The following is a 27,573-nucleotide window of genomic DNA, read 5'->3' on the forward strand; positions in this document are numbered from 1 at the left end:
AACTGTCGTTTTCTTTAAAATTTTATTGGCGCAAAAAATTTTTTTTTGTGTGTAATAAATGATTTAAATTGACTTTTCTATAAAACGAAATCACGGTAAATATTTCGAGCACGCACTAAAATTTTCTTTACACTTAAAATAAAATTTCCATAAAAATATTAAAAATAAATCTTTTCTTCCTCTTAGTTTGCTAAAATAATTATTAAATTTTTTTATCACTTTTATATCATAAAATTTAACAATCGTTAAAATTCTCGGCACACATAAATCCTGTACTTTTTTATTATTTTCTCCATCAACGTTTCATCCATCGTATATTCATAACCCCTTCCTCGTATAACCTCATTCAGAATTTTACGATAACCTTTCTTTTCCCGAAAGCAGTTACCCTAGGGTGAATTATTCTGGTTGGTACTGGCAGATATTTTCTCTCTTGCACTTCTTCTCACTTGCACTGTGAGCTATTCGCTGGCTAGTGGCTCACTTTGGCTGCGTACATACATGAAGAATATACATATATAGAAGAGCAGAGAAGAAAGAAGACTCAGTACTGCGAATCGTCTCGTCTCGGCAGTCATATCTTGAACCAGACGAGCAGAATGCATTGTAGGTAGAAGGTATGAGTAAGGACTACATTGGAAAACCCAACTCGTCCGCTTAGTTGACTTTATGACGATAGTTCTAGGAAAACGTATATGTATACCTAGCGGTACTAAAGAACGAGATGGAGAAAATGGAGGAGTGCATAACCCCCAAGCAATGAACCAGCTCGGGCTTCGTCCTTCATTTAATTTTACAAATAGCTTGGATAGATTTCATGCAAGATACCTTCTGAGTCTATATACATACACGGTGTACTGCTCTGTATGCTCATCTCTCTTTGCGTTGTACATTTTACAATGAGATCTTAAATTTGCTTTTTATTATAAATTTATAATTATACCCTATAACTATACCCCAGACATTGCTAATATTTATACTTTCTATTCTTTTTATACTTTTGTTAATAGTCTTCTTTTTTTTCTTTGTTGTATTGCTAAGCGCCATTTTTGGGTTCTTGTTACCGATTTAAGTGATAAAATTCCACCATTTTTAAGATAAATTTCTATTCAATCGCGGTAATTCAATGTTGAACAGAAAACAAGGCAAAAATTTTATTAATTAATAAAATGCACAGAAAAAAAAATGTTCTTGAATCAAGTATATAATTTTGAAGAACTTAATCTTCTTGATTTGAGTAGAAAAATTCTTGAAATAATAAATTTTTCTTGATTTAAGGAAATTTTACTTGATTCAAGAATTTTTCGTCTTGATTCAAGAAAATTACCCTCTTCAAAATTATTTTCTTGGTTCAAGAATTTTTTTCTCGAATTAAGTTAATTTTTTTTCAGTGTGGTAACGATAAAAAGTGACCAATTTAAAAAATTTTTCTACGAAAATATCTTAATTGATCATTTTTTAGAAGCTCTTTTGAAAAATTAGTTTAATAAAAAATTTTTCAAGGTTCAAGATTTTAAAAAATTTTGAGTTGACAAAAATTAATTTTTTTCATTTCAATTTTTTTTTAAATAAAAATTTTGTACTTTTAAATAAAATTATTAAAATTTCAATTGAATTTCAAAAGCCAATTTTTTTTTCAATTTGGCTATGGTTGAATTAAACCATGTGAGAAATAATTCCTTTCTGTTTTTTTGTAGCTGAAAAAAATTGTAAGAAAAAAAAAGTCGCGACTAAAAATCAAAACAAAATAAAATAAAGTGTTTTTAATTTAGATTAATAACAACAAAATCCGCGTGATCAGAATAGCAAAGTTCTTCGGATCACAAGAAAAGCTTCTTGGCCGGGTATCAGCATCACTAAAGGAGAGTTGAGTGAGAAAAGCACGAAGCCGCTTGCATAAATTACTTTGTTGGTGCAGTACATAACAGTAGTGTGACAACCGTGTATTTCCCGTAATAGTTGCCAAACCTCTACACTACAACACCATACACCAGACATAGACTCAGTATATACTACATAGTCTTCTGGTAGTCTCCGTTCGTCAGATGACAAGCATAGTTTCGCGCCACGACGATGCGTCCATGCACACGTTATGTCTCTATACATCCCCAAAGCCTTGTTCGTCTTGCTCACTATCCAGTACTCTATATAGTACGGAACTCTTGTACATAGATATACAATATATAATGACAGAGCAGACTATAGGGGTATAATACTGTCTTGTATCTCCACTATTCCAGAGCCTTCTCTCCTCTTCTCTTCTCTTGGGTTCTTCAGCTCGTCTCGTCTCGTCTCCTATCCTTGGATGGCTCTGTCACGTAGAGTGCCACCGAGCAGGTAAAATAACCAACTACGACACTGTTGAGAACTTGTCTTGCCACACAATATCCATACGAAATACTCGGGGGAAAATGTCACCACGACAATTCCACAGGCATTCATACTTTGGTTGTGTCAAATTTCACCGCCAACTATTATATTGACAAAACCAATCTCGACTCAGGAAATTCACTTTCTTCGCTTCTTCCAAAATGTTTTATGGTGATAATTATGGTGCAATTGGTTCACTTTTATTCAATGAAAGTCTAAAAATTTTGCACTATCTATTTTTGAGATCCATTTCAGTTCACGAAATTTTGAAATAATTACTATACTGATAGAAGGATTTATTAACTATTAATAATTCAATTTATTTGAAGACAATTATTTAATTTATTAAATATTTTTCAACATTCAATAAATATTTATTTAGGAGGAAAGTACATTTATTAACAGTTAATAAGTATTTATTAAAAGTTTCCAATATTTATTAACAGTTAATAAATATTTTGTTGAGTGAATTTGTTTCGCTTGCAGTATCATATGATATGAAGATTGCTAAACAACGTTTATTGTAAAATACCAAATTCTACCACAGCTCATAATTATATTTTATATTTTTTAATATTAAAAGGGTTAATTTATTTAGTGAATTTAATTATCATCATGTATTCCAGCTATAGCGTTATAAAAAGTGTTAAAAGAAAATAGCTATTTTTGCTTTTATTTTAAATAAATATTTGTTAACAGTTAACAAATATTAATTACCATTAACAAGTATTTATTAAATCCTATGATGTTAAAAAATTATTTATTAACAGTTAATAAAGCTTATTAAATAGAAACGAATCCATCTATCAGTGTATGACAATTTATAGCCTTTGAATAAACTAAATAATAAAGAATTTTTTTTTTTTATATAATAGATCTGGATGTTGTAAAAATGTTATAATAAATTTTTTTTTCATTCTATTAGAACGATGAATATGAAAAGAAAGCGAAAAGAATTGAAAAAATACGGTTTGATAAAATGGTGACAACGCGCGACAAGATAGCATTCAAAGTTAGGGGGTATCCTTTTATAATTGTAAAGTATAAATTACAAAAATAAAATTTGTTTAATGATTAAATTTTTAATGTAAAAAAATTATACTCTAAATTAGAGTGTAATTTAATTAACTTCGTACATTCTCGAATGTAGAGCGTTCAAAGATCGATGATTGACATGTTTAAAGCTTAAAGGTCAAAGAGCTTATTATTAACTTTAAAAATAAATTTACCGGAGATGTAAGAATCAGGATATTATTTTTATTAAAATTAATAAAGGTGAGATAAAAAATTTAATTGCAAAAAAATAAGAGAATTGTGAAAATGTTTCAAAATTTTTTATAATTTTAAAAATGTCTTATAAAAAAAGACAAATTTAGATATAATATACTTTTTTATTTTAAATATGAACACGGATGTCTTTTACTAACTGCGATAATTATGGTCAGAATACAAAACTAATGTTGAAATAACGAAAAAAAAATTTAAGATAAATGATTGTCACGATTTGTGCTTTTTTGATATTCAAATAAAAGACATATATAAATATATATAATGTAGAAATATATCTATATATATGAGGGGGTTTGTTACCATTGGAACTTGTTAGACTCGTTAGGGAGCTTGTGAGCAAAAGAATCTGCGTGAAAAGAGCTGAGTTCTCAGAGTAAGTGAATAAAAAAAAGTAAAATAAAAATAATAATGCTGGAAAAAATAGTTTAAAAAAAAATAGAGCAGAAGAAAGAAAAAGGAACAAAACTGAGGGAGACGGAGATGAAAGAGAAAAAAAAACTGAATGATGAAAACGAGTAAAGCAAGGTACTGAGGTTCAAGTGGAAGAAACGTATAAAATGAAAATGCAAGAGAAAAGGAATATAGATATATATGTGCGTATAAATCCTGGAGAAATCGAGCGCTAATTTACGAACGTTTACTCATTTATTCCGGCTTGGGGCGTCTCTACGAATTCAAGAATAAGAAGTAGACCAAGGTGGAGTAGGGAGCAGGGGCTCGAGGAAAAGAAAAGAATATTTTACCGGGATTTTCAAACACCGAGATAACATCATTTTATTTATTTTTTTCTCTTTATTTTATTTAGTTTTGTTTCGTTCATTCTTACGTTATTTCGTTTGTTTCAAGTTGTATAATGTTTTATCATTGTGAACTCGAGTTGCATCGGGTAGACGATTTAAACCTCAGGAAAATCAACCATTTATAAATGTAGACGCAACTTAGATTAAATGAGGAAAAATTATTTATTTTGTATCTGTTTTTTAGAATATCTTCAATATTTTTTATTATTAAATAATCAACGTTAGATTATCATGGCTTTTATTGGTTTTTAATGATAGTGACCAGCAAAGTGGGATATTAAAAAAATTTTTAAATAAAATGAGAAAGTTAAAAATTGAAATTTTTTAAAATTGTTTGACTTAACACGTAAAATACAAAAAAAAGTTTGGAAAATTTAAGAGTGCACGCCTCATAATCTCATTTTTCATAACAAAATTGATTAAAATAAAATACAAATACTTTTAAATCATTCGCGCGATTGTCCACCCAGAAAAGAAAGGTACTGCGCATGTAAACGAATCTTATTTACATAAATATAGATATACAAATGATTAGTGGATTTTCAGTTTATTACTCTGAAAAAAAAAAAATTCACTTGACTCAAGAACCAAAATCTTGAAACAAACTCTTTTCAAATACTATTTTAAAGAAAATGATTAGAAAATCATTTTAGACTCAAGGATGAGTCAAGAGAATAAATTCTTGAGACAAAAAAAATTTACTTGAATCAAGAATAATTTCTTGACTCACACAGAAAAAAGAAAACTCGAAAAATTTCAGTATATAATGCAACGTGGTGTTTCGTGATGAAAACTGGAAAAATTACAGTTTCAGATTGTAATTATTACAGATTTTATAAGAATTACATTGTAGAATGTAATATTTACATTGAAAGCTCTGAAAATTAAATTAAAAAATTGATTTTAGAAAAATGTTATTTCAAACTGTAATTTTTCTAGTTTTGATTACGACGGGACCGATTTTACATTTTATACTGCGATTATTCCTTTTTTCTTTTTTCCGTGCAAGAATTTATTCTCTCGATTTTGGCTCTTGAGTCAAGTTAATTTTTATATCAGTGTACTAATTATAAATAAATTACATTGAATTAGGCCATGATCTTCAAATTGACTTAGTTTTAAATAATACTGAAGCGTATAAAAAAAATGGATCAGTTAAGTTTTTCGGCAGTTATCGTAACCTCGCCGGTTTTCATACATACATTTGACAGTCGGACGTCTACGGAATAATTTTTTTTATTTATTTAAAAAGCAAAATGTCTTTTAAACTGTCATAAGTGTTGAAACTAAGGGTTTTTCCATGACATTTATGTGTAAATATTGTTCTACAAGTGCGATAGGAGGAAAATGAATAAAGACAATTTTAGTTCAAGAAATCACATGGAAAGAACAATAAGTCACTGTACATCCTCGTATAGTATACTCCGTGATATCTATAGTGAAAAAAATTTCAGACTATAGTCAATATCCTTTAAAGTATATTAAATTATTTTTGGACTGTACTCCGTGAAGTCTCCGATTTAATCGATCATTTTTTCTGGTTATATCGCGTAAGATTTCACGGGATATAATCTGAAAAATTATTTCGTGTAAATTGAATTATACTCGGTTAAAATTTGGATTATGCCCACGGTGACTCCGCCATTTTTTTTTCTAGTGCCTGCGCACTTAGCATTATCATATCTATTATGTATTTTAAATATTAGGTTAGTCAAATATTGTTTTAAATAATTATTACATACATTAAAAACATTTAAAGAGCATTAAAGCATAATTTTTCCGATAATTTGGGGTTAAAATTTTTTTTTTCTTTTCTTAGACTCTTCGAACTTAAAAATGTTAGGCTAAGAAAAAAATATTTTTACATATTAAAATATATAAATAGTCACACACTCATATAATTCACTGATTATATTTTAATTAATGTCCAATATGCTGATTGACTATAACTCAAAAATTATAAACAGCACTTTACGCGCAGGCGTTAGAAAAAAAAAATGGAGTCACCGTGGGCATAATCCAAATTTTAACCGAGTATAATTCAATTTACACGAAATAATTTTTCAGATTATATCCCGTGAAATCTTACGCGATATAACCAGAAAAATTGATCGATTAAATCGGAGACCACGGAGTACAGTCCAAAAATAATTTAATATACTTTGAAAGATATTGACTATAGTCTGAATTTTTTTTCACTATAGATATCACGGAGTATACTATGCGAGGATGTACAGTGATTTATTGTTCTTTCCGTGCACTTGATTTTTGTAAGGCGAGTGTAGAGCACAACCTTATCCGCTTCGCTTACGAAGGTGCAAAAATATTAATCATCGCAACACTTGTGTGGAAATATTTTAGAAATGATTTTTTTTTTTTCAACACTAGAATCTTAAAAAGTCATTAAAAAATTTCTATAATTGTTATCGTAAATCTTCTCAAAAAAAAATATAATAATAATAATAATAACCTCTCCAAATAGATTGTAATATGTAAATCGAAAATGTATAATGTGAATATGAATAGATTCAGTGCATAACCAGCGCAGGTGGAAGGCTAAATTAATGTTACCGGTAAACATCTAGGCTGATTAACCCTTTGGAAGTTTAGATATGTAATTAGCTGTCGACTTACGCAGCAACGGAATAACACGCCAGCTAATTCCAAGTTGGCGTAAAGTTATAAGGGAATCTACGTGCGCCCGTGTGCGATGAAAAGGCTCTCTCCACAACAAGAAGCGATGACTCTCTGATATGACGCAGTACAGCCGTACTGTATACACCAGCCAATATAAACTCATATATGTTATATATTATATACGAAGGTGTATGAGTGCTGTAGTTGTCAAGGTGCTATACAAAGACACCAACCAGTACATCGTCTTGTTCGCTTTAATGCCAACATTTAATACAAGGCGGATCATAATAGGAAGCTTTTGCTTCATCTTCACTTAGATCCTAGATAGATAATACACTTGATGCAGCTAAGAGATCCTTCAAAGTGCCGCTGTCTTAACCACATCCTTTCTTACTTTCCTCTCTTATCTCCGTCATTATCATCATATTCGTTTTATTATAAATAGCTTTACCTTTTGTGTAAATCGTCCAATTATCGTTCTACTTTATTTATAATTCTCAAGTCTCAGTTTTGTGTTCAATATATAAATAATATACTAATTACACTGGTAGTGATAACAAGGTTTGTTTTAGTTAATTTGTCTTAATGAATGTTTAGTAAAGAGAAATACTAGAGTGTGTTTACACATCAGTCGATATTTGCAGCTTCGTAAAGTAAATAGGAATTAAAAACAATTATACTGTTAATATCAGGGCGTTTGCGTCAAGAGTTTTAATAGCATTTTATCTAAGTGGTTTTGAATGAGCGAAAAAAAAAAAAAAGAAATAATAATTTATATTAAGTATAAAAAGTTTAATTTTTTCTAAAAAGTTTTGCTTATAATTTGTTTTTCTAATAACGATAACTTGCAAAACATTGAGTTTAGAAAAATTTTATAAAATACCAAATTTGTACACGGATAAAAAAATTGACTTAAGAGCCAATAACACCATTTTGAAAAAAAAAATGATTTTCTTGAGTCAACACGGAAAAAACAAGATGACACTGGATATCATTCCAGATTATACTGAGTGAAGAAAAATTTCAGTTAGTAGCTAGTATAATCCAGATTATAATGAGTATAATCCAGATATCACGCAGTATAATCTGGATTTTTCTAGCTACTATCTGAAATTGTTTTTCATCGCAGATATCACTGAGTATAGTCTGGGATGATATCCAGTGTCACGTTGTTCTTTTCGTGAAGAGAATAAATTTTTGAGACAAGAAAAATTTACTTAAATCAAGAATAATTTCTTGACTCAAGAATTTATTCTCTTGATTCAAAAGAAAATCATTTTCTTCAAAATGGTATTCTTGGTTTAAGATTTTGGCTCTTGACTCAAGTTAATTTTTTTATCATTGTAGAGAATTTAATTCAGTTTCTCAAGATTTCATCATTAAAGTAATTCTTCAATAATTTTCCTTAAAATTACGAAAATTGAATATACAATAATCAAAATATTTAAAAAGTAATTATACTCCTTAAAAGTGACTTTTTTATAAATTGCGTTAATTTAAAAAATATTGAAATTAGGAAAACTTTATAAAATATTAAATTTTTAGAGAATAAAATTCTTTATCTAATGAACCTACAATTACTTTTTTCCGAAATTTTTCTACTAAAAATTACTAAGACTATTTAGAAAAATTTTATTTTTTAAACCTTCAAAAATTGTTTTGATTTACATTTAAAATTATTAGGAATTTATAATAAAAAAAAATGAATAATTAACATCACTAATTATAATTTAATTTCAGGTAGACCCGGAACGGACTTTCCAGTCTTAGGAAAAGTTCCTTACACAAACTTCTACTGTGACGACCAGGAGTACCCTGGATTTTTCGCGGATGTGGAAACACGCTGTCAGGCCTGGCACTACTGCGACATTGACGGCCGACAGGCAACATTTTTGTGTCCCAATGGGACTCAATTCAGTCAAGCAGTGCTGGTCTGCGACTGGTGGTTCAACGTCAGGTGCGAGCTGAGTCCCAAACTGTACGCAATTAACGGGAGACTCTACCAGAGGCCCACTGAGAGTCCCACGCGGCCTCACCGACTCATCACCAAGGAGCTTTTGGAGAACATATTCGCCAAGAAGTGAAAGTTAGATTTTCTCACCAAGAAGCTTAAGTTCGACTTTCTTACATTAAAAACAAACTAATTTAATATTTCTTGTACTCGCCTTTTTTCAAACTCCAATTGGAACCTCTCAGATTTTCTTTGAGTTAAGAAAAAATAAAACGTAACTATTTTTGTTCACCGTCGTATTTTTCTTGTGAGAGAGACGTCGGAAGAGAAGAATAGCAGGTACATACCCTGACTACACGAGTACGCTGAAAATTTCCGATAGGTGTTTAAATATATAGATAGACATAAGTAGGGGAACGGTTGGATGTTTTTATTTTTTTTTTTTTTTATGAGAAACTAAGTCCGATGGAATTTTAGCGAAGCCGTAAGCGACAGCCATTGAGACGCTCGGAGAAATGCTTTTGCGACGAAGAGAAAATATAAAGGATAAAAGAAAGTTATCAACAGAACAAACTAACAAATTAAAATAAAAAAAGCCAATGTATTTTGTCTTATTAAGAGGGATTCAAAAATTTTTAAAGAATGTTGAGAATACAACGAAAAAATTTAGTTTTAATAACAAAAAAAAATTATAATATTTATTATTGATGTTAAAGTTAGAATATTTATGCAACAGAGTAATTGTTAATCAAAAAATTTTAAAATAGATTGAAACTTTAATAATTTTTTTACGACGGTAACTTAAAGTGATTGTCTAATAAAAATGCTGTTCTCATTTTAAGTTATGAATACAATTGCACAAACAAAAATAAATAAAGTTCAAAATGTCTTGGGGATATAATTCCAAATTAAAAAGCTAGTTGAAATGAAAAAATTATCATTTTTATTTGAAATTAATTTTATTCGAATCGATTTTAAATTTCAATTTATTCAATAACTTTTAATAAATGTTGCGAAAATATTTAAATTTCGACGAATATTATTAATTATACTGTATGAATTTTTACAAATAATATGGAATGTTTTCAAAAATAACTGAAATGTTGGGAAAAATAATAGATAAAATGTCATTTTATTTGAGTAATGAAAATTTAAATAGGTCATTAAGATAAACTGGTACTTAGGTAGATAAATTACTATTTGCCATTGTAATTTTTAGTTTGTAAGCCACAATATAAAGAGAATTGTATCTTATTTATAATTTTTGTAAATTAAAAATATAAAGTCGTGACTGTCGCTGAGTGGTTAAGGTGCGAGTGCAGGTTTTAGAGGACTAGTGAGAACCGGGTTCGATTCCGAACGAGGTTAATAATTTTATAGATTTTAAATTAAGTAATTTTGTACGTTAGAATATCATTAAATGTATGTATGATTAAATATTGAGCCAATTTGTATGTATGTTTGTTAATATGTATGCAAATGTTAATCTGTCGCCGTTGCATTTAAAATTCAGTATTTTTTTGTAACTAACATAGCAATTTTAACTTTCAATTTAGTGAAAATTATAATTGTTAATTTTTTTTTAATTTTCTTGACATTTGTCAGTATAATTAATAAAGGATAACAAATTACCAGAATTTTTTGTTTGAATTTGTACATGGAGAAAAAAAATTTGCTATAGGAACTCTATAGTAGTTAGTTAGTTGTAAAAAGTTCCAGTAGGTGAACGTATTCCTATAGTAACAATACCGTTTAGCTCCTGCAACTCTACATCCTTGAGCTCCGAGAGCTAAACGTTATTTACCTCTCACAACTCTACAGGATCGTTCTGAGACTATAACAAATTTTTGGCAGTCTGCTTAGTAATTTTTTCTTACGATTTAGCATTGATAATTTAATAAATACATGCAGCAGAATGAATTTACATTGCCAACAATAATTGTATATGACAAATAACAATAGTATTATAATAGAAATAAAATAATAATAGAACTTATATTACAAATAAAAATTATTTGTAAAATAAAAATATGGTCGTCATAAAATTATATAATTTTCTTAATTATATCAATAAATATTGGACATAAAATCACTACCGTATATGCATAAGAAAAGATAAATAAACGAAAACAAATTTTATTTTGTGTTAAATGGGGTCTTTTTAAAGTATTCCGATAACTTATTACTTATTACAATATATTCAACTAATAAATTAAATTAACAGTCACTGCAAATGAACCTTGAAAAACCATCAATACAAAACTGTTCTAAAGAAATTCAATTTGACAAAAAAAAACCTATTTCCTTAAATAATTAAATTGGGAACTTAATTTTCCTCATATATTTTTAATAATATAGATTAGTAACAAAATAATTATGTTTGGCATTTTAGAAGGTTATGAAATATGTCAGCGCACTCTACTACTGCGCAACGTAGAGCGCTCCCAACTATACCGTTTGGCTCTGAGAACAATCCCGTCGAGCTCTGAGAGCTCAACAACATTGAGTTATCAGAACTAAATAACATTTTGTTACTGTAAGTCTACAACGAACAGTAAACTGTGTATAGTTGTGGTAACTCTACAGTTAGGTTACCAGAACGAAACTTTTTTTTCCGTGTAGAAGTAAGAGTAAGAATAAAAGCTGTAATCTTAATTTACTAGTAACTGTAATAAATACAGTGAAGACAATTGTCAGCGACAACGACAACAGATTCAATTGTCCGAATACTTAGAAAATTTAATTTAAAACCGTCTAACTTTTATAAAGTTTGTGACGCGGCCTCCAGGCGAACTGGATGCGAGTAACGGATGCTACTGCTACAGCTACTCAACAGTTACGAATGGCTGTTACTTCAGACTCTTCTCATAATATAACTAAACGAATGTATAATAATATAATACGAGCTCGAATACGAATAGGTAGCAAGTGATACGGCGACGTCTGCCACTCGCAAATTCATGTTTAAATTCAGAATAACCTTTCATTTGCAACTCAAAATTGTTTTTGATCCTTGTTAATCGTAATAATTTAATTCTAATTAAAATATTTTTATATTTCAAGACATGTATTTTATATTAATATAAATTAAAAAATAACTTTTGTGAATTCACTTTTTTGTCAAAATTTTAAATTAATTGTAAAAAAAAAAATTATAAATAAAAATTTTAACCATAATTTTATGAAGTAATTTCAAGTTATAAGATTTTTTTTTAGCAAATTTAATTATTTTACAAGGAATATATTTTTTTTGCAAAACTGAGGTAAGAATTAAAAGTTAACCCGAGAATTTTAAAATTATTTTAACATAAAAGTTTGAACCGAACTCAATTGCAGAACTATATTTAAAATTATCAAGTTTATTCGGATGTGTTGGGATGAAAATGTCGGGTCGGGCAACAGCGACGCAGTAGTTGCGGTCGTCAACTAGTCAGACATGAGTATAAAAATCTATCAGTGACACGGTTGAAGTTATCGGCGAGTCAAACTGAGAATATTGGTATCGGGTTGCTAGCGAGGATAAGGAATAAAAGACATGCTTGAAAATAAACCAACCGATAAATGAAAATACACATTTTTTCTATTTATGTTTTTTACTTTTTCATAATTTTTATTTTCACCCGACAAAGGTGTATTCGCTAAAGTAGTTTGATTTAAAAATAAACTCGAGATGGAATTGGATTTTAGATTTTTTCCCAACTACCTTGTTTATAGTCTCAGATAAATGTCTGGGTTTCATAAAACACATAAAGGTACTAGGGGAAAACGGCTTTAGTTGACGATCTTCTCGCGCACCTGAGCCACCCGCGCTATTGTCCTTTTAAATTTAATCCCAAATATTATCCTTTTATTTATTATTATTTTTATTTTATAAAATATAAAATTCGATCAATACATTAATTTAAGCAATTAAAGTTATTATTTTTAGCGATAGTAGGACACTTGTCCGTCTCATTTTTAATAAAAGTCAGATGAATTTAAAAATTAAAATGATGACGTCACTGATTTTTTTCATTAAAATTATTTAAAGCGTTGTTTGACGCACGAAATAGAAATTTTTTAGTTAAGAAAATTATAATTATAATTATTAAATATTATTTTTTTTTATCAGCATCTTTACTACAATTTTTGATCAACAAAATTATTTAAAAATTTAATTTTAACACTTAAAAAAAAAAAAAAGTTACTAAATTAATTTATAGAATTTACAAACACTTTCGTTAATTTTTTGTAATTAATAAAAATGTTTAGTCAAAAAAACAAAAATTTACACGGGCAAATTTTTCTAAGTCATAACAAAATTATTAACAAATTAATCTTCAAAAATTGACTTTTTACAGCCGATAAATTGGTACTTAGAGCGGATGAGTGTAATTGATAAATAATCGATGGCCTGACACGCAACCTATCGGCGCAAAAGCGAAGATAACAATATTTGTTGTTAAGACTCTGGAGTGAGTGAGTTGAAAGGTGTAAAGAGTGCGCCTGTATGCCCCGATACCGATAAAACAGCGTTGCAGATATCGGTAGTGTATTTAACGTCCATACCTTTGTATAGGTGTCTAGTAATAATAGCTCGGTATATAGCCGCCGTAACAAAACGGGTATCAGCGTGATGACGACGTAAAATACGGCACCCACTGCATGTCGGTGTAGGAGTATATATCTGTATGTATAATATTATATAGCACGAAGCTGGATAGATGGGGAGTCGAAAGTTTCGAGCGGTCGTAAACCAGCCGGCGAATGTACGTTCACCACCGTCCGGGTTTTACGGCTCAATTCGCAGTGGGGCCCTTACCAGGACGGTAATTAAACGCGTCGGGGTGGAATATGACTCGGCACATGTATACACACACGTCTGGTCTTTCTTTGTCACCAGGTTTATTTCCGCAACTTTTAAGGCCCATGACATTCGTTGCAGCATGATTGAACGATAAACTTATATTACTGCTTAACTTCCTTTATTATCATTGTTATCATTATTATTTTTTTTTTAATAATAGTCTAAATATATGAGGTATGCAAATAAAAAATTATCACTTTTTTTTTTCAAAAATTTGATGATTTTTTGACTGATAAAAAAATTTTTCAAATTTTTTGGAGGATTTATTTTTTTAAACTTCAAAATTTTGCAAAAAATTCATCGAGACATTTTTTTTTTTTTTTAATATGAAACTATTGAAAATTACTGCATTTATTATTAGGTAGATTTCTATAGAAATCTAACTATTGTAGCCGGTCTCATGTTGTAATTTTAGGAAAATTTTATCATAATATGTGGATCAATACCAAGATCAAGTTCGAAGATGAGCAAAATCGGCCGGTTAGTTTACGAGTTGTGGGTGTTTGAAAATATTTTTCATTTTCAAAATATTTTGAATTTTGTATTTTTTATGAAATCAATCTTCCAGATGTAAAAGATAGATAAAATCTATCAAATTTATCTTAAACTTCATTTAATAACTTTTAATTTAAACTATCATTTGTCTAGTTTTGATAATTTTTTTAATTAATTCCGTGAATTTAAAAATTTTTCAATGAACATATTTCAGCCCTTTTTCTTTAAATAATTTTTAAGCCGTAAAAGATAGCTTGAATTTATCAAATTTATGTTAAAATTCACATAATTATCTTCAATTTGAGCTATTATTCGTCACCTTTTGATACTTTTCTCAATTTATTTCGGAGTTTGGAAAATTAAAGAAAAACCAAAATTAAATTAATTTTCAGCTTTTATCATGAAACGACTTTTATTTTTGTTACAAATCCTATTTTTTAGGTAGATGTCTTTGAATATCTATTTGTTGTAGTCGGTCTCATATCATTATTTGCAAAAATATAATAAAAAATAAATTTTAGGACATTATTGCCTTTCTTTTTTTAATAACGTGTTTTTTTCAATATTCCAACAAGAAATCTACCTATCCATGTCGGGTATGGCCGAATGGCATTTTTCATTTTTAGTTTAATGCAAAAAGATGTAAAACATTTTTAAAAATTTAAAATCAATTTTTTGAAAATTTTGATGAATAAAAAAAGTAATATTTTATTTTAACTTTTTTTAAATTCAATTTTCATGAAAATAAAAAATATCAAATTCAGCTGAGAATTATTTTGATAAAAATCAAAAAAATTGATGATAAATCGCAGAGTTGTGGATTTTGTAGATTGTAGACACTAGTAGTAGCAATAAATAAATTGAAGGGCTTACTCTAAAGCTCCTGATCTAGTTAAAGGTATAAATACTCTCGAATTGTTTAAAATAGATAAAAAATAAATCAATGGAGAAGAAAATTAATTAAAAATAAACGAATAATTACTGAAAGTTACGAATTTCAAAAATTAATTAAAAGTTTACAAAAGCAACTAATTATAAATCTATATTTACTGGTAATAATTAATAATTATTAGCCGATCACGTAATAATTACCGTAACTCCTATTCTTTCTCGCTTCACAGCATTATTTATATTTATAAAAATGCTTGCCGTAAGATGGACGGTGTGGCTTAATGTATATAGAATAAGCGAAAGGAAATTTAGTATAGACCGGATAGCTCAAATGGTAGAGTAGCCGACATGTGTTCGGAAGGTTCTGGGTTCGAATCCCAGTCCGAGCTACCTTATAATTTTTTCTCGCATATTCTACAAACTCACATTAAGATGATCCTCTCCACATTCCTTTCTCAATCCTTTCCTACCAATATCCTGTTACGTGAATGAACGCTGCACAGCATTATTTATATTTGTAAAAAATGTGGAGTAATGTCTACAAAAGATAAAAGAGAATCTTTAATTATAATTAAAGAAATAGTCAAAAGAGTAAATACAGAGGGAAAATTAGTTGTTTTAGTTGTTGGGAAAGTTGTTTGTTGTTGTTAGATAGTTCATAAGGTTCGAGTGTGCGTTTGACGTGCCGATGCAACGCAATTTCTTTCTGAATGAAGCCCCTACGGGCATCCAACAGCCCGAGTATTAGACAACGCTTAATCAATGGACTTCCACTGCAGAGTCCAGTCTAAACTCTGTTGGCTTCACGCAGGGTTTAATTGACGGGTCTACGCAAAATACTTAAATTTTTATAAACTTTTTCAAAGTTATATACTATCAATATTAATGGCTTGAATTTAAAGTGAACACATACGAAGATTTAAAGTCCATTCTCGAAAATAAATTAGTCGATTTTTGGACAGTCTCCTATAAATATAAATATTTATCGTAGCTCTTTCAATTAAATTTAGAAACACAAAACATAAATTCGTTATTTAAAATATCATACGCTGAAAAAAAAAATAAAGTTGATAGAGCTGTAGGCTAAATTTATTTCCATTTAAAATTTATTATTTTTTTACTTTTATTAATAAAATAAAAAAGAAATTTATTTTTTAATATGGCCGACAAGTACATTTGTCTATTTTTATTTTTTATTTTTTATTTCGTAAACTTTGCCGGGCACCTGTCCCTCTTGTTTTTCATTTAGATACATTTATACATATATGTGTATAATATTGATATTGATGTATATAAATGGATGTATTTATTTTCTGGTTGTCGAACGTTTGCATGTTAATTTTGAGCGATCAGCCTCGAGGCACAAACCTGAATGATATTTGGTTCTGTTCATCGTTATACAACAAGAGAAATATATCGTCATGTTGCATATATCGCGTAAATTAAAACCCATGTTGAATGTATTTAATTTTCAATCACAAATCCTACATTTTAAATTATTTATCCTTTAATTGTTTAATATTTTACTTCATCGAATTATCGATTTATTGTTTATGTGTTATTTTTTATGAGTTGCTATTAAAATGGCCGAGTTGTTATTTGATTGGATTATTTGGTGATAATTATTCGTTTATTAATTACGGAATTATTTATCGCTCGTAGCGTTAATTTCAATAAATTCTACCCAAAAATTTGTTATGGTCTTTTTAAAAAATTATTATCATTTTTTTTTATTTTCAATTTAAACTTAAAAAAATAGAAATTTAACTTCAAAAAATTTTATAGAAAATTTCAAAATAGAAATTTGAAGCAAAATTTTTTTTTATCAAGTTTTAGGACTTTAAAAATTAAGAAATCTGGCTCAAAAATTTATTATTGAACTATAATTTATTTGTCAAAAAATTATCACAAATAATTCGATCAAATCTTCAGACAAAAAAAAAAATACAAGGCCAATACAAGAAAATTTTCTTACAAAAAAATTTTTTTTTTCAAGTGTCAAGTCTGAATAAATAAAAAAAAAAAAATGTTTGTAAAAGTAAAAATTCTAAAAAAAGAAACTTGCTATTCATCAAGTAACAAATCAAACTTGACAGTTTAATCTTAACGGCTTGTAAACATAGGCACAAACACATTGACTCAAATAACGTTTGCAAAAATTAAATAATGTTAGCGACCTAAAATTACTTGAGTCGGACTTTCACGTTAAACTGAACATCGGTCAACCTACAAAAATAAGAATAAAAATGAAATATACGTATAAATTAAGGTAAAATATATAAAGGACGACCTAGTGATCTAATAATAATTAAAAGATTCAAATTGATAAAGGCCATGTCGATTTAGCATCATTTATTCATCCGACCTATATTTTAAATAATTTTAACCTTTGACTTAATTTTCCGCGATAATCAATACGCCTAAATTAACTTTCAGTTTTAGTATCGGTTTGCGGTGAATTGAATTTTTTAATTCACCACTGCACCTATAATTATATTTATTTTTTAAATGGAACACAATAGAACCTTGAACTTGAGATTGATGATCTTGCCGGGAGAAAAAGTTTATACATCAGTTGTTAATAAATATGTGCGAACATGTGTCAAGAGAAAGCTCGTCGGACAAGTTTTATATTTCAATTCTCAATAATTTGCTTTTTTATTTATTGCCTATTATATTTATAGCTTGTGGTAAATATTTATGCTGTTAAATTATATAATTTATTTGAAAGAAATAAAAGTATGATTTCAATTTCACGGTCTAGAGATTTCTGTCAGTAATTTTTACATACATGTATCTTAAGTTGTTTTTCACTAAACAAAATTCAAAAAAAGTTTTTTAAGAAATCAAAAAAAATTGCTCAGTTCAAAAATTTATTTTTTGAATCAAACCAATTTATTTTTCAATCTTCTTTTTTTTCTACGTCAATTCTTTGTTTAAAAATAATACACCATTGATTTCTCATAAAATTTTTTTTTTAATAAAAACTAATGAGTAATGAATTATTTAAAAACCAATTTCCAATAAAAAATGTCAAAAATTCATTCAACTCGTTCAAATTTCATCGTTTATTGACATAAACTGAAAATCGTGCGATGTTCAAATAAATTAATCAACCCTTCAATCATATATTTACCGAGCCATCCTCGAAACAAAGTGATCGTATTACCAAATTTCATAACTGATCGAGTGGATAAATTTATAAATTATCCAACATATTTTCAAAAAAAAAGGCAACCAACATATAAAATGAGTTATATAGCAAGCTATAAGTGCTCCATAGCGATCACTGAGATAGAGAAGACTAAAATAAAATGAAAGAACTGAAGACTCCCTTGAAGTATTTCTCACCCTAAGGTCTTTGATAAAAAAAAAAAAAAAAAGTTTTTTCTGAACCTTATATCATAAAAAACCGTATTGTTCTTGGGTATAATTTTTTTATCACTATTTATTTATTAATACAGAGCAAAAAAAAAAATGATTTAACGGTCACTTATCTCCCAGTTAGAAAAAAAACCTTTGGCTATTTATTACTGAAGGCTGATAGTGTTATTGTTGCTAGTTTTTGTTAATGTTGACGTTAGAGCCTTTATATAGTAAGCATGGTAGTGCAATGAGAAATAAAATGAGTCGGTGGAGGGACTGGACTATTTTCTATAGTGAGTGTTTAAAACCGTGGCTAATCGGCACTACAACGACAATGTCCAGTCGACGTGTTGTGTGTTGTGCAGAGGAGACCAGACCTGTCCAGCCAGACAAGTGTCATGCTCTTGTAATCGATGCATCCCGGTTTGTCGGCCCATTGACAATGCACCACCACCTCCAAAGCTGACACCGGCATCATCGCATGACGTTTTATAAATATATGTGTATATATTTTTTGCGATAAAATACCAGTCAACGCAAGCATTGATATTTATTTCATACTGACTAAAACTTTGTTTTTCTATTATTTTTTTTGCGTTTAGTTTTTTTATTTATTCATTATTCTCTGTGCCGGTGTGCAGCTAGATATCGACCGTAAAATTTTCCGCTTCGTCAACTATAAAAAAAATCTCAAGAGACAGAGAGTACTCTACTCTATACAAGTATAGAGCTTGTGAATAATTCCAATTCCATGAGTATCCTATGGCGAGATTGCAGTGAAATCACTAGAGAGATTTATTTTTGCTTAGTATTAGATCTAATGTCACGGATATTGTATTATCATTTTTAATGATTTTTTTTTTTTTTTTTTTTTTTTTTACTACAAGGGATAAAACGCTAAATCATTTAATTATATGTAAATTATCAATTGTATTGAATAAAAAAATTAATTTGATTCGAAAGAAAAATTCTTGAATTAAGAAAAAAATTTTGAAGAGTTTCATTGCCTTGAATTAAAAAAAAAATTCTTGAGTCAAGCTAAATTTATTTAAATTAAAGAAAATTCCTTATTTTAAGAATTTTTTCGTTTAATTTAATTCAACTTTTCAAAATTATTTTTTTATATTTTTCATTATAACTTAGTTTGGATACTTTTGGAATAAATTTTAAGAACAATGTTGCTAATTTAGGATTAATTACGAATAATTTGACGAACCAAACTTATAGAACCAACAAATTTTTCAAGACATAAAAAATTGACTGTCACAGAAAAATATATAAAATCTAAAGAATTAAAAAATAAAAATAAGCTCGTCTCAAAATTTCTTGATTCTTTTAATTAAATCTAACTAGTAACCTTGCAGTCACTATGTGACTGCCGTGACTTGTGAACTATAAATAAATAAAATTTTGCTTTATTAAATAATGACTTTTGTTAAATTGCACTGTAATTTTTCAACTATTGACGTTTTTAAAGATATAAACTCATCCCGATGTTACACTCATCAAGAGCTTTCATTTGAGTACCCACATGCATTTTGATATATTTTTCATATATACATATATATAATATATATAAATATATGAAAAATTAAAGTAAGTACTCAAATGAAAGATCTCGATGAGTGTAATGTCGGCGTGAGCTTATATCTTTAAAAATGTCAATAGTTCACAAGATTCAAGGTCGTTTCTTAATTATATTAAATTGCACTGTACTTTCTTAACTATTAATATTTTTAAAGATATAAGCTCATTCCGATGTAACACTCATCAAGAGCTTTCATTTGAGTACCCACAAGCATTTTGATATATTTTTCATATATACATATATCTATCTATATTAATAAATGGAGAGCTGGTTTTTTTGTCCGGTTATACTGCGAAAACTACTGATCGGAATAATTCTTATACCATAAGATGCAGCGTGTTTCGGAGGCTTTAGTATATGATATGTTGGTGATTACTTATCCGGAACAATATTTTTTTGATTTAGAAATAATGAATTTTTATTGTAACTAAATTTATTCTATTCGATTGTCATTTGATTAAAATAAATTTTTTAATTCTATTGGTTATATTTACATACTAGGCATATTTATTTACTTATGAAACCTGCAATTTCTTTAACTGAAACTTTCAATGCTCATTAAAAATTTTTTTTTCATATCAATTGTTATTCATTTTTGTAAGAAAGACACCGGAATGTTATAATGATTGCACATTGAAAGTTACAATGAATATTAGCTAGAATAATTATATGGATAAAAGGTGCGTGCCGATTCGACAGAATTGCGAATCTGTGCAAGTCAAAACAATACTCTAATTAAATTTCAAGTCTAAATCTAAAAATGCAATTCTATAAAGCGCTCAGCGGAGCGGACGAGTAACAGCTACTATAATATATATAAATATATTAAAAATTGATGTGGGTACTTAAATGAAAGGTCTCGATGAGTGTAACATCGGGATAAGCTTATATCTTTAAAAATGACAATGGTTCACAAGATACAAGATCATTTCTTAATTATGTGTCTAGAGATAAAAAATTTTCGAACGCAGCCTAAATAGCGGCCTACTTATCATTATAAATTGACTATTGGTGAAAATGATATGAAACCATGAAAAGGCACAACTCCAGGTCAAGACATTTCCAACGATACCAAATTTAACCATAAAAACCCATTTTATCATATAAATACACTGGCTACAAAATTTTGCTTATTCTCTTAATAACATAGATTCAAGTACACGGAAAAAAAAATTTCGTTCTGGTAACGTAACTGTAGAGTTACTACAACTATACACAGTTTACTGTTCGTTGTAGAGTTACAGTAACAAAATGTTATTTTGTTCTGATAACTCAATGTTGTTGAGCTCTCAGAGCTCTACGGGATTGTTCTCAGAGCCAAACGGTATAGTTGGGAGCGCTCTACGTTGCGCAGTAGTAGAGTGCGCTGACATATTTCATAGCCTTCTAAAATGCCAAACATAATTATTTTGTTTCTAATCTATATTATTAAAAATATATGAGGACAATCAAGTTCCCAATTTATTTATTTAAGGAAATAGGTTTTTTTTTGTCAAATTGAATTTCGTTAGAACAGTTTTGTATATATGGTTTTTCAAGGTTCATTTGCAGTGACTATTAATTTAATTTATTAGTTGAATATATTGTGATAAGTAATAAGTTATCGGAATACTTTAAAAAGACCCCATTTAACACAAAATAAAATTTGTTTTCGTTTATTTATCTTTTCTCGTGCATATACGGTAATGATTTTATGTCCAATATTTATTGATATAATTAAGAAAATTATATAATTTTGTGACGACCATATTTTATTTTACAAATAATTTTTATTTATAATATAAGTTCTATTATTATTTTATTTCTATTATAATACTATTGTTATTTGACATATACAATTATTGTTGGCAATATAAATTCATTCTGCTGCATGTATTTATTAAATTATCAATGCTAAATCGTAAAAAAAAAATTATTAAGCAGACTTCCAAAAATTTGTTATAGTCTTAGAACGATCCTGTAGAGTTGTGAGAGGTAAATAACGTTTAGCTCTCAGAGCTCAACGATGTAGAGTTGCAGGAACTAAACGGTATTGTTACTATAGGAATACGTTAACCTACTAGAACTTTTTACAACTAACTAATTACTATAGAGTTCCTATAGCTAAATTTTTTTCTCCGTGTAGTAATCAAAAATCTCAAAATTATAAAAAAAAAAAATGACTTATTTTTTTTTTTTAAACTCTCCGCAGCTAAAGATAATTTGCATTACTCCTGACATACTTCCGTAGAATCATACAAAGAGGATTGTCGCCGAAGTAGTGAATATCGTTCTATTACAGAGTCCGATCATCAGTGCGGAAGGCTCATGATAAAACGATCCTTTGCTGGGCAATAGATGTTCAATGTAACGAAATAACACCCTTGCATTGAGTTATATTTCTCGGTACTGTTTCGCGTACCAAAGCGAGCTTACTCTACGAAGCCTGCACACAGATCCGGGAGAGGAGCTTGAAGTACACAGACAACTGCACCAGTGCAGACTACCTCTAGCTTCTACAATACGCAGAGCAGTTAATAGCTGCAAAGAGGGAAAACGCTTTTGGGGTTGCTCGCGGGATACTGCACCAACATTAACTAAAATATATACACACAGAGCATTGTGTTTTGCTGTGTCGAGTCGCTGCTGCTCCACTGGTTTAATCGCATTCAAACGGTGTGTGCACGTCGAGAGTCCGTGCCACGAAACACGTGTTTCTGTGATTTGGCATCCCGTTCGCCCTCTCTGCTCTTCTTAGTCACTCTTTGGAGCGATATGCACCGACAGCATCCCTTTCTGCCTATACGTGTGTTCTCATCACTTCATCTCCCGACACACCTTCAGCCGCGGGGCACCGATCCACCCTCCGGCGGTAGATGTCCATGTGAATGTGAATGTGCAACGTTACTCAATACGCGTTCACCTAATATAAACGATCCACCATCTATCTCTTTTACTTTATACATGTGTATATATGTCCGCGTATCTCTCACTTGCACTTGCCGCTGATGCGCTTACTGCGTTTCCACTCGAGAAGTTAACGGTGTGATTCAGATCCGAGATCCGAGACTCGTATTCCGCGACCTGTAGTTTCCTCTGTTTCTGTTTGGTTATACTCCCTTGTTTGATATACACCTGATGTGATGATGATATCAACCGCCGCTCGCCAAAGGATAGACACTCGAGCCGCCTTCGTACTATATAGAATATATACAATGCTGTATCGTGCTCTTCAGTATCAGAGCAGAGCTTCTGATATCCTTTTCTCGCCTTCAGGGTGCGCTAATTTTCGTGTGAACGTCATACTGTTTACGGGATATGATATTTAATATCTTTGTTGGTATTTTACCGGTTTATTTTTTTTTTTTTCTGTCAAAGGGTAGTTTTTTGGTCTAAGGTTTAATGTGATTAATATTTTTTTTTTTTTTTTCAAGGTCTTGAAAAATAAAAATAAATTTTATTCCGAGATATTTTTCATTAAATTTTTTATACTTAATTTTGATTCGGAAATAATATTGTAGAATTTATTAAAAAAGTACCTGAGCTTTTCAGGTACACGGAAAGAACAAGATGATACTGAATATCATCCCAGGTTATACTGAGCGAAAAAAAATTTCAGATTGTAGCTAGTATAATCCAGATTACAATGAGTATAATCGAGATTATAATGAGTATAATCTAAATATCACGCAATATAATCTGGATATTTCTAGCTACTATCTGAAATTTTTTTTCACCACAGATATCACTGAGTATAATTAGGGATGATATTCAGTGTTATCTTTTTTTTTCCGTGTACCTGAGCTTTTTATTGTGATTAAAAATATCGCAAAATAAATAAAATCATTCGGATGATTATTATTTCGACGTTCTAATTAACAAATTGTCTAACTCCATTTTGGAGAATCTTCCATTTGTATGAAAAAAGAATTAGTTCGAAATTTATTATCATTTTAAAAAACAATTTAGTATTTAATAGAGGTAAAGTATTTTGGTTTGGATCATTCAAATAATTTACAATCGGACTATTGTTACATAAAAATGTTAAAAAATCACTCTCTAAAAATTAAAGAGTTAGAACAATTGCTAATTAGACCGATTAATATTTATGATTTTTTAAGTATAATTTAAAATGAGGCAAATTGAATATTGTAATCATTAAATAAAAATTGTATTTGAAGGTATTAGATATTTTTTTTAATTTTTCAACTTAACGTGAAATTAAAAATAAAATTACTATGTTATAAATTCAATTTATTTTAAAAAGTCACTGAATTAAATGTAAAAATTGAGTCACTGTCAAAATCAGTGAAAATTTCACTATTTCATTTTTAGAGAGGAATAAAAAATTATGGCATTTATGTGTCTTAAATATTTGATAAAGCTAAAAATATTTTTTAGTACTGTTAAATTTAGTTGTAAGCTAGACTACGTGTGACATGAGGGATAGTCTAGTGTAGCAGTACATCATATTTTATATATTTATACATCCATACATGCATACAATATAGACTACATAATGTAGCAGCACAGCTCTGACACGGCGCAGCTCTGAGGGTGTGTACGTAGGCGGCTCGGGTGTGCAGATAAGCTGAGGGGTCGTGTCTACTGGCACGTACCGGCAGACTTTCAAAGGCTCCACTTTACTCTCCAAGGATCTGTAAACCCTTTCGGGCGAAGAAACTACACGATTTTCCGGGCAAACGCTTTTAAGTGTAACTGTCGCCATCGAGTATCATTTTTTCCGGAAAAATCTTATCCATTTTCCTGTTTTTTTTTTTTCCTTTTCTTCGTCTTGTGTATTACGAATAAGCTTTTTGACAGTGAGCAAACCAATTACGATATTTTTAATTGACGGATTACATTGACGGCAAATTATTATTAGATTTTGTAGATAATTTTCCCTGTAGGCAATTAATTAACTGCACTTCGAGTTGAGAAATTTTTTTATAATTAAATTTACAGATAATATTTAGACTTGAAGGATAAGCTAATTTTTTTTTTTTTTTTTTTAATTTTGAATTTAATAATAGACAAAATATGAATAAATTCAAGAGAATCTCCAAGATTAATTCATTTTTTGATGATAGAATTTTTTCAAAAAATATAACCAAAGTTTAAGCTACCATACATATATAGAAAAAAAAATTTATAATTCTAACAATTGAAAAAAAAATTACTAAATTTTTAAATCTTATCGAATATTTTATAAAAAATTTTGTCATATTATATAAAAAAAAAAAAAATAAAAAATTTATCTGATTAAAATTAACAAAAAGAATTAAAATATTCATTAAAGTAAACATAAATTTACTAATGTGACATAAAATTAAGGTGACAGTGAAACAAAGTGTCACAAGTCTTAGTGGCACTTGGCTCCATTATAATAATCACCGTGTAATAACTCATAGAGTATCTAGTAAGTATATCTGTGTTGGTGTACATAAGATAGTAGTTAAGCGGGGTGGTTGGGTATGATACGTTGAATATAATAACCAGAGTTGAGAGATAGCAGATAGGAGATTGTAGGTAAGACTAGAGAGCAGAAAGCTCGAGCTAGGAGAGTCTAGGCTGCTGTCTGGACAAGTTGAATCCTATCTTGAAAATGAGGCGCGAAGTGTGGGCGCTCGAGTTGACGTCGGTCGTGCAGCTCAGAGCAGCCGCCACGCGAGGCGACGTTTGGTTAATTAGGGTCTCAGCCCAACCCGCCCATCCAGTCAGTTAACATGACTAGAGAGACGACTACCAACGACGAGCAAGAAGATGATAAAAGCCCCTCGGGTGTAACTGGGGCTTAAAGTGCGGAAATGCGTCCGACATGGATAACAGAGATGTCGAAGTTTTAGTACATAAACTCCGCTTTCTCTGTACACCTACTCTCTACGTACACACTTACTTCTGTAAGTAAATGTGTTATCGCGTATGTGGCGGTCCTACACTCGTTCTTTCTACCTTCCACTATTTTATTTCGCCAGAGCTCTGGACATGTAGTTTTTTTTGCTGTTGCTATCCCCATTACTCTTCTCCCGTGACTCGTCAAGTGCTCGAGAAACTACTTAGACAAGATTGGCCTCGGGCAATCCGCTAAAAAGATCGATTTGCATAAATAGACTACTTCGTTGTACTCTTACTGACTAACCTACGATATTTTCCTGGATTTCCTTCAGATTCGACAATCCTATCAGACAAATCGCTGAGAATAATCCAAGTGTCTGATAGACTTGGCTACTGTTAACAAGTGCCTTGGGAAATTCACTTCCGAATTTATACATTTGTAATACATTTTCATTCTTTAATTGTATTGATTAAAAAAAAAAAAGGAAAAAAATTAACTTTATTTAAGAATTTTTCTTTTAAACCAACTAAATTTTTTTTTCTATCTTGATTAAAAATGATTCTGAAAAAAAAAAAAAACTGATATCAGCAAATATTAAATTCTTGAATTAAAAGAAATAATTCACTTCAAAATAATTTTTTTTAAATCAAGCAGTTTTTGGAATCCCAGAAATAATAGACCTGGAAAAAATATTAAAGTTATGAAAAATTCATATAATTTCATTAAAATTGTTATAAAATAAAAATAATAATAAAAATAATAATAATAATAATAATAATAATAATAATAATACACAGTAAAAAATTTTGCGTCATAGCGTCAAAAAATCTTGTGTTAAAAATTTTTATGTTAAATATTTAACACTTTTTTGTGTTAATTCAACAGAATAAATGTTAAATTTACACATAAAAGTGTTAAATATTTAACACCAAAATTTTTAACACTAAGTTTTTTGACGCAATGACACAAAATTTTTTACTGTGTAATAATATTTTTTTTTGTAACAAAAAATGGAGCGATCATTCTAGGGGAGCTTGTTTTTCGGGAAAATTGTGGGTGTGATACAATTATTATTAATATAATTTTTATTTTATAATAATTTTAATGAAATAATATGAATTTTTCATAATTTTAATATTTTTTCCAGGTCTACTTTTTCCCATTACCCAGTTTTTGATAGTGTTTTATTTTAAATTTAACTTTTATTACAATTGTACTTTTACATTGCTGATATCAATTATCAATAAAATTATTTCATGATCTATTATTTAATAAAAATTATTAAAATTCTACCATGATCATTAAAGATTTAAAAAATTACAAAATATTTTTTAGTTCAAGGTTTTTTTCTTTTTTCTTAAATCGAATCAATTATTTTACTAGTTAAACCAAATGAACTCAATAAAATCCACAAAAATTAATGTTTTTCCGTGCAACAAAAATAAATGAATTTAAATTTACCGAAAATTCTAAAAAAAAAGAGAATGAATTAAAAAGAATAAAAGATTGTAAAATTTGTCATCT

The 27,573-nt window shown here is 29.0% G+C and overlaps 2 protein-coding genes across 2 annotated transcripts in view; one reads left to right on the forward strand and one right to left on the reverse strand.

Annotated features, from left to right (window-relative positions):
* The window catches only part of LOC123264853, a 44,163-nt gene extending 34,191 nt beyond the window's left edge, over nt 1–9,972 (forward strand). Inside the window, exon 3 of the mRNA XM_044728373.1 lies at nt 8,838–9,972. Coding sequence (XP_044584308.1) covers nt 8,838–9,181 — 344 coding nt within the window. The 3' untranslated portion in view covers nt 9,182–9,972. The remainder of the gene's footprint in view (nt 1–8,837) is intronic.
* Nucleotides 1–27,573, reverse strand: part of LOC123264780 (RING finger protein 17) — a 136,282-nt gene that overhangs the window by 48,604 nt on the left and 60,105 nt on the right. The gene's annotated exons all lie outside the window — the stretch shown is intronic.

The sequence above is a fragment of the Cotesia glomerata genome, linkage group LG5 (assembly GCF_020080835.1).
Source record: "Cotesia glomerata isolate CgM1 linkage group LG5, MPM_Cglom_v2.3, whole genome shotgun sequence".
In the NCBI taxonomy this organism is placed as follows: Eukaryota; Metazoa; Arthropoda; class Insecta; order Hymenoptera; family Braconidae; genus Cotesia; species Cotesia glomerata.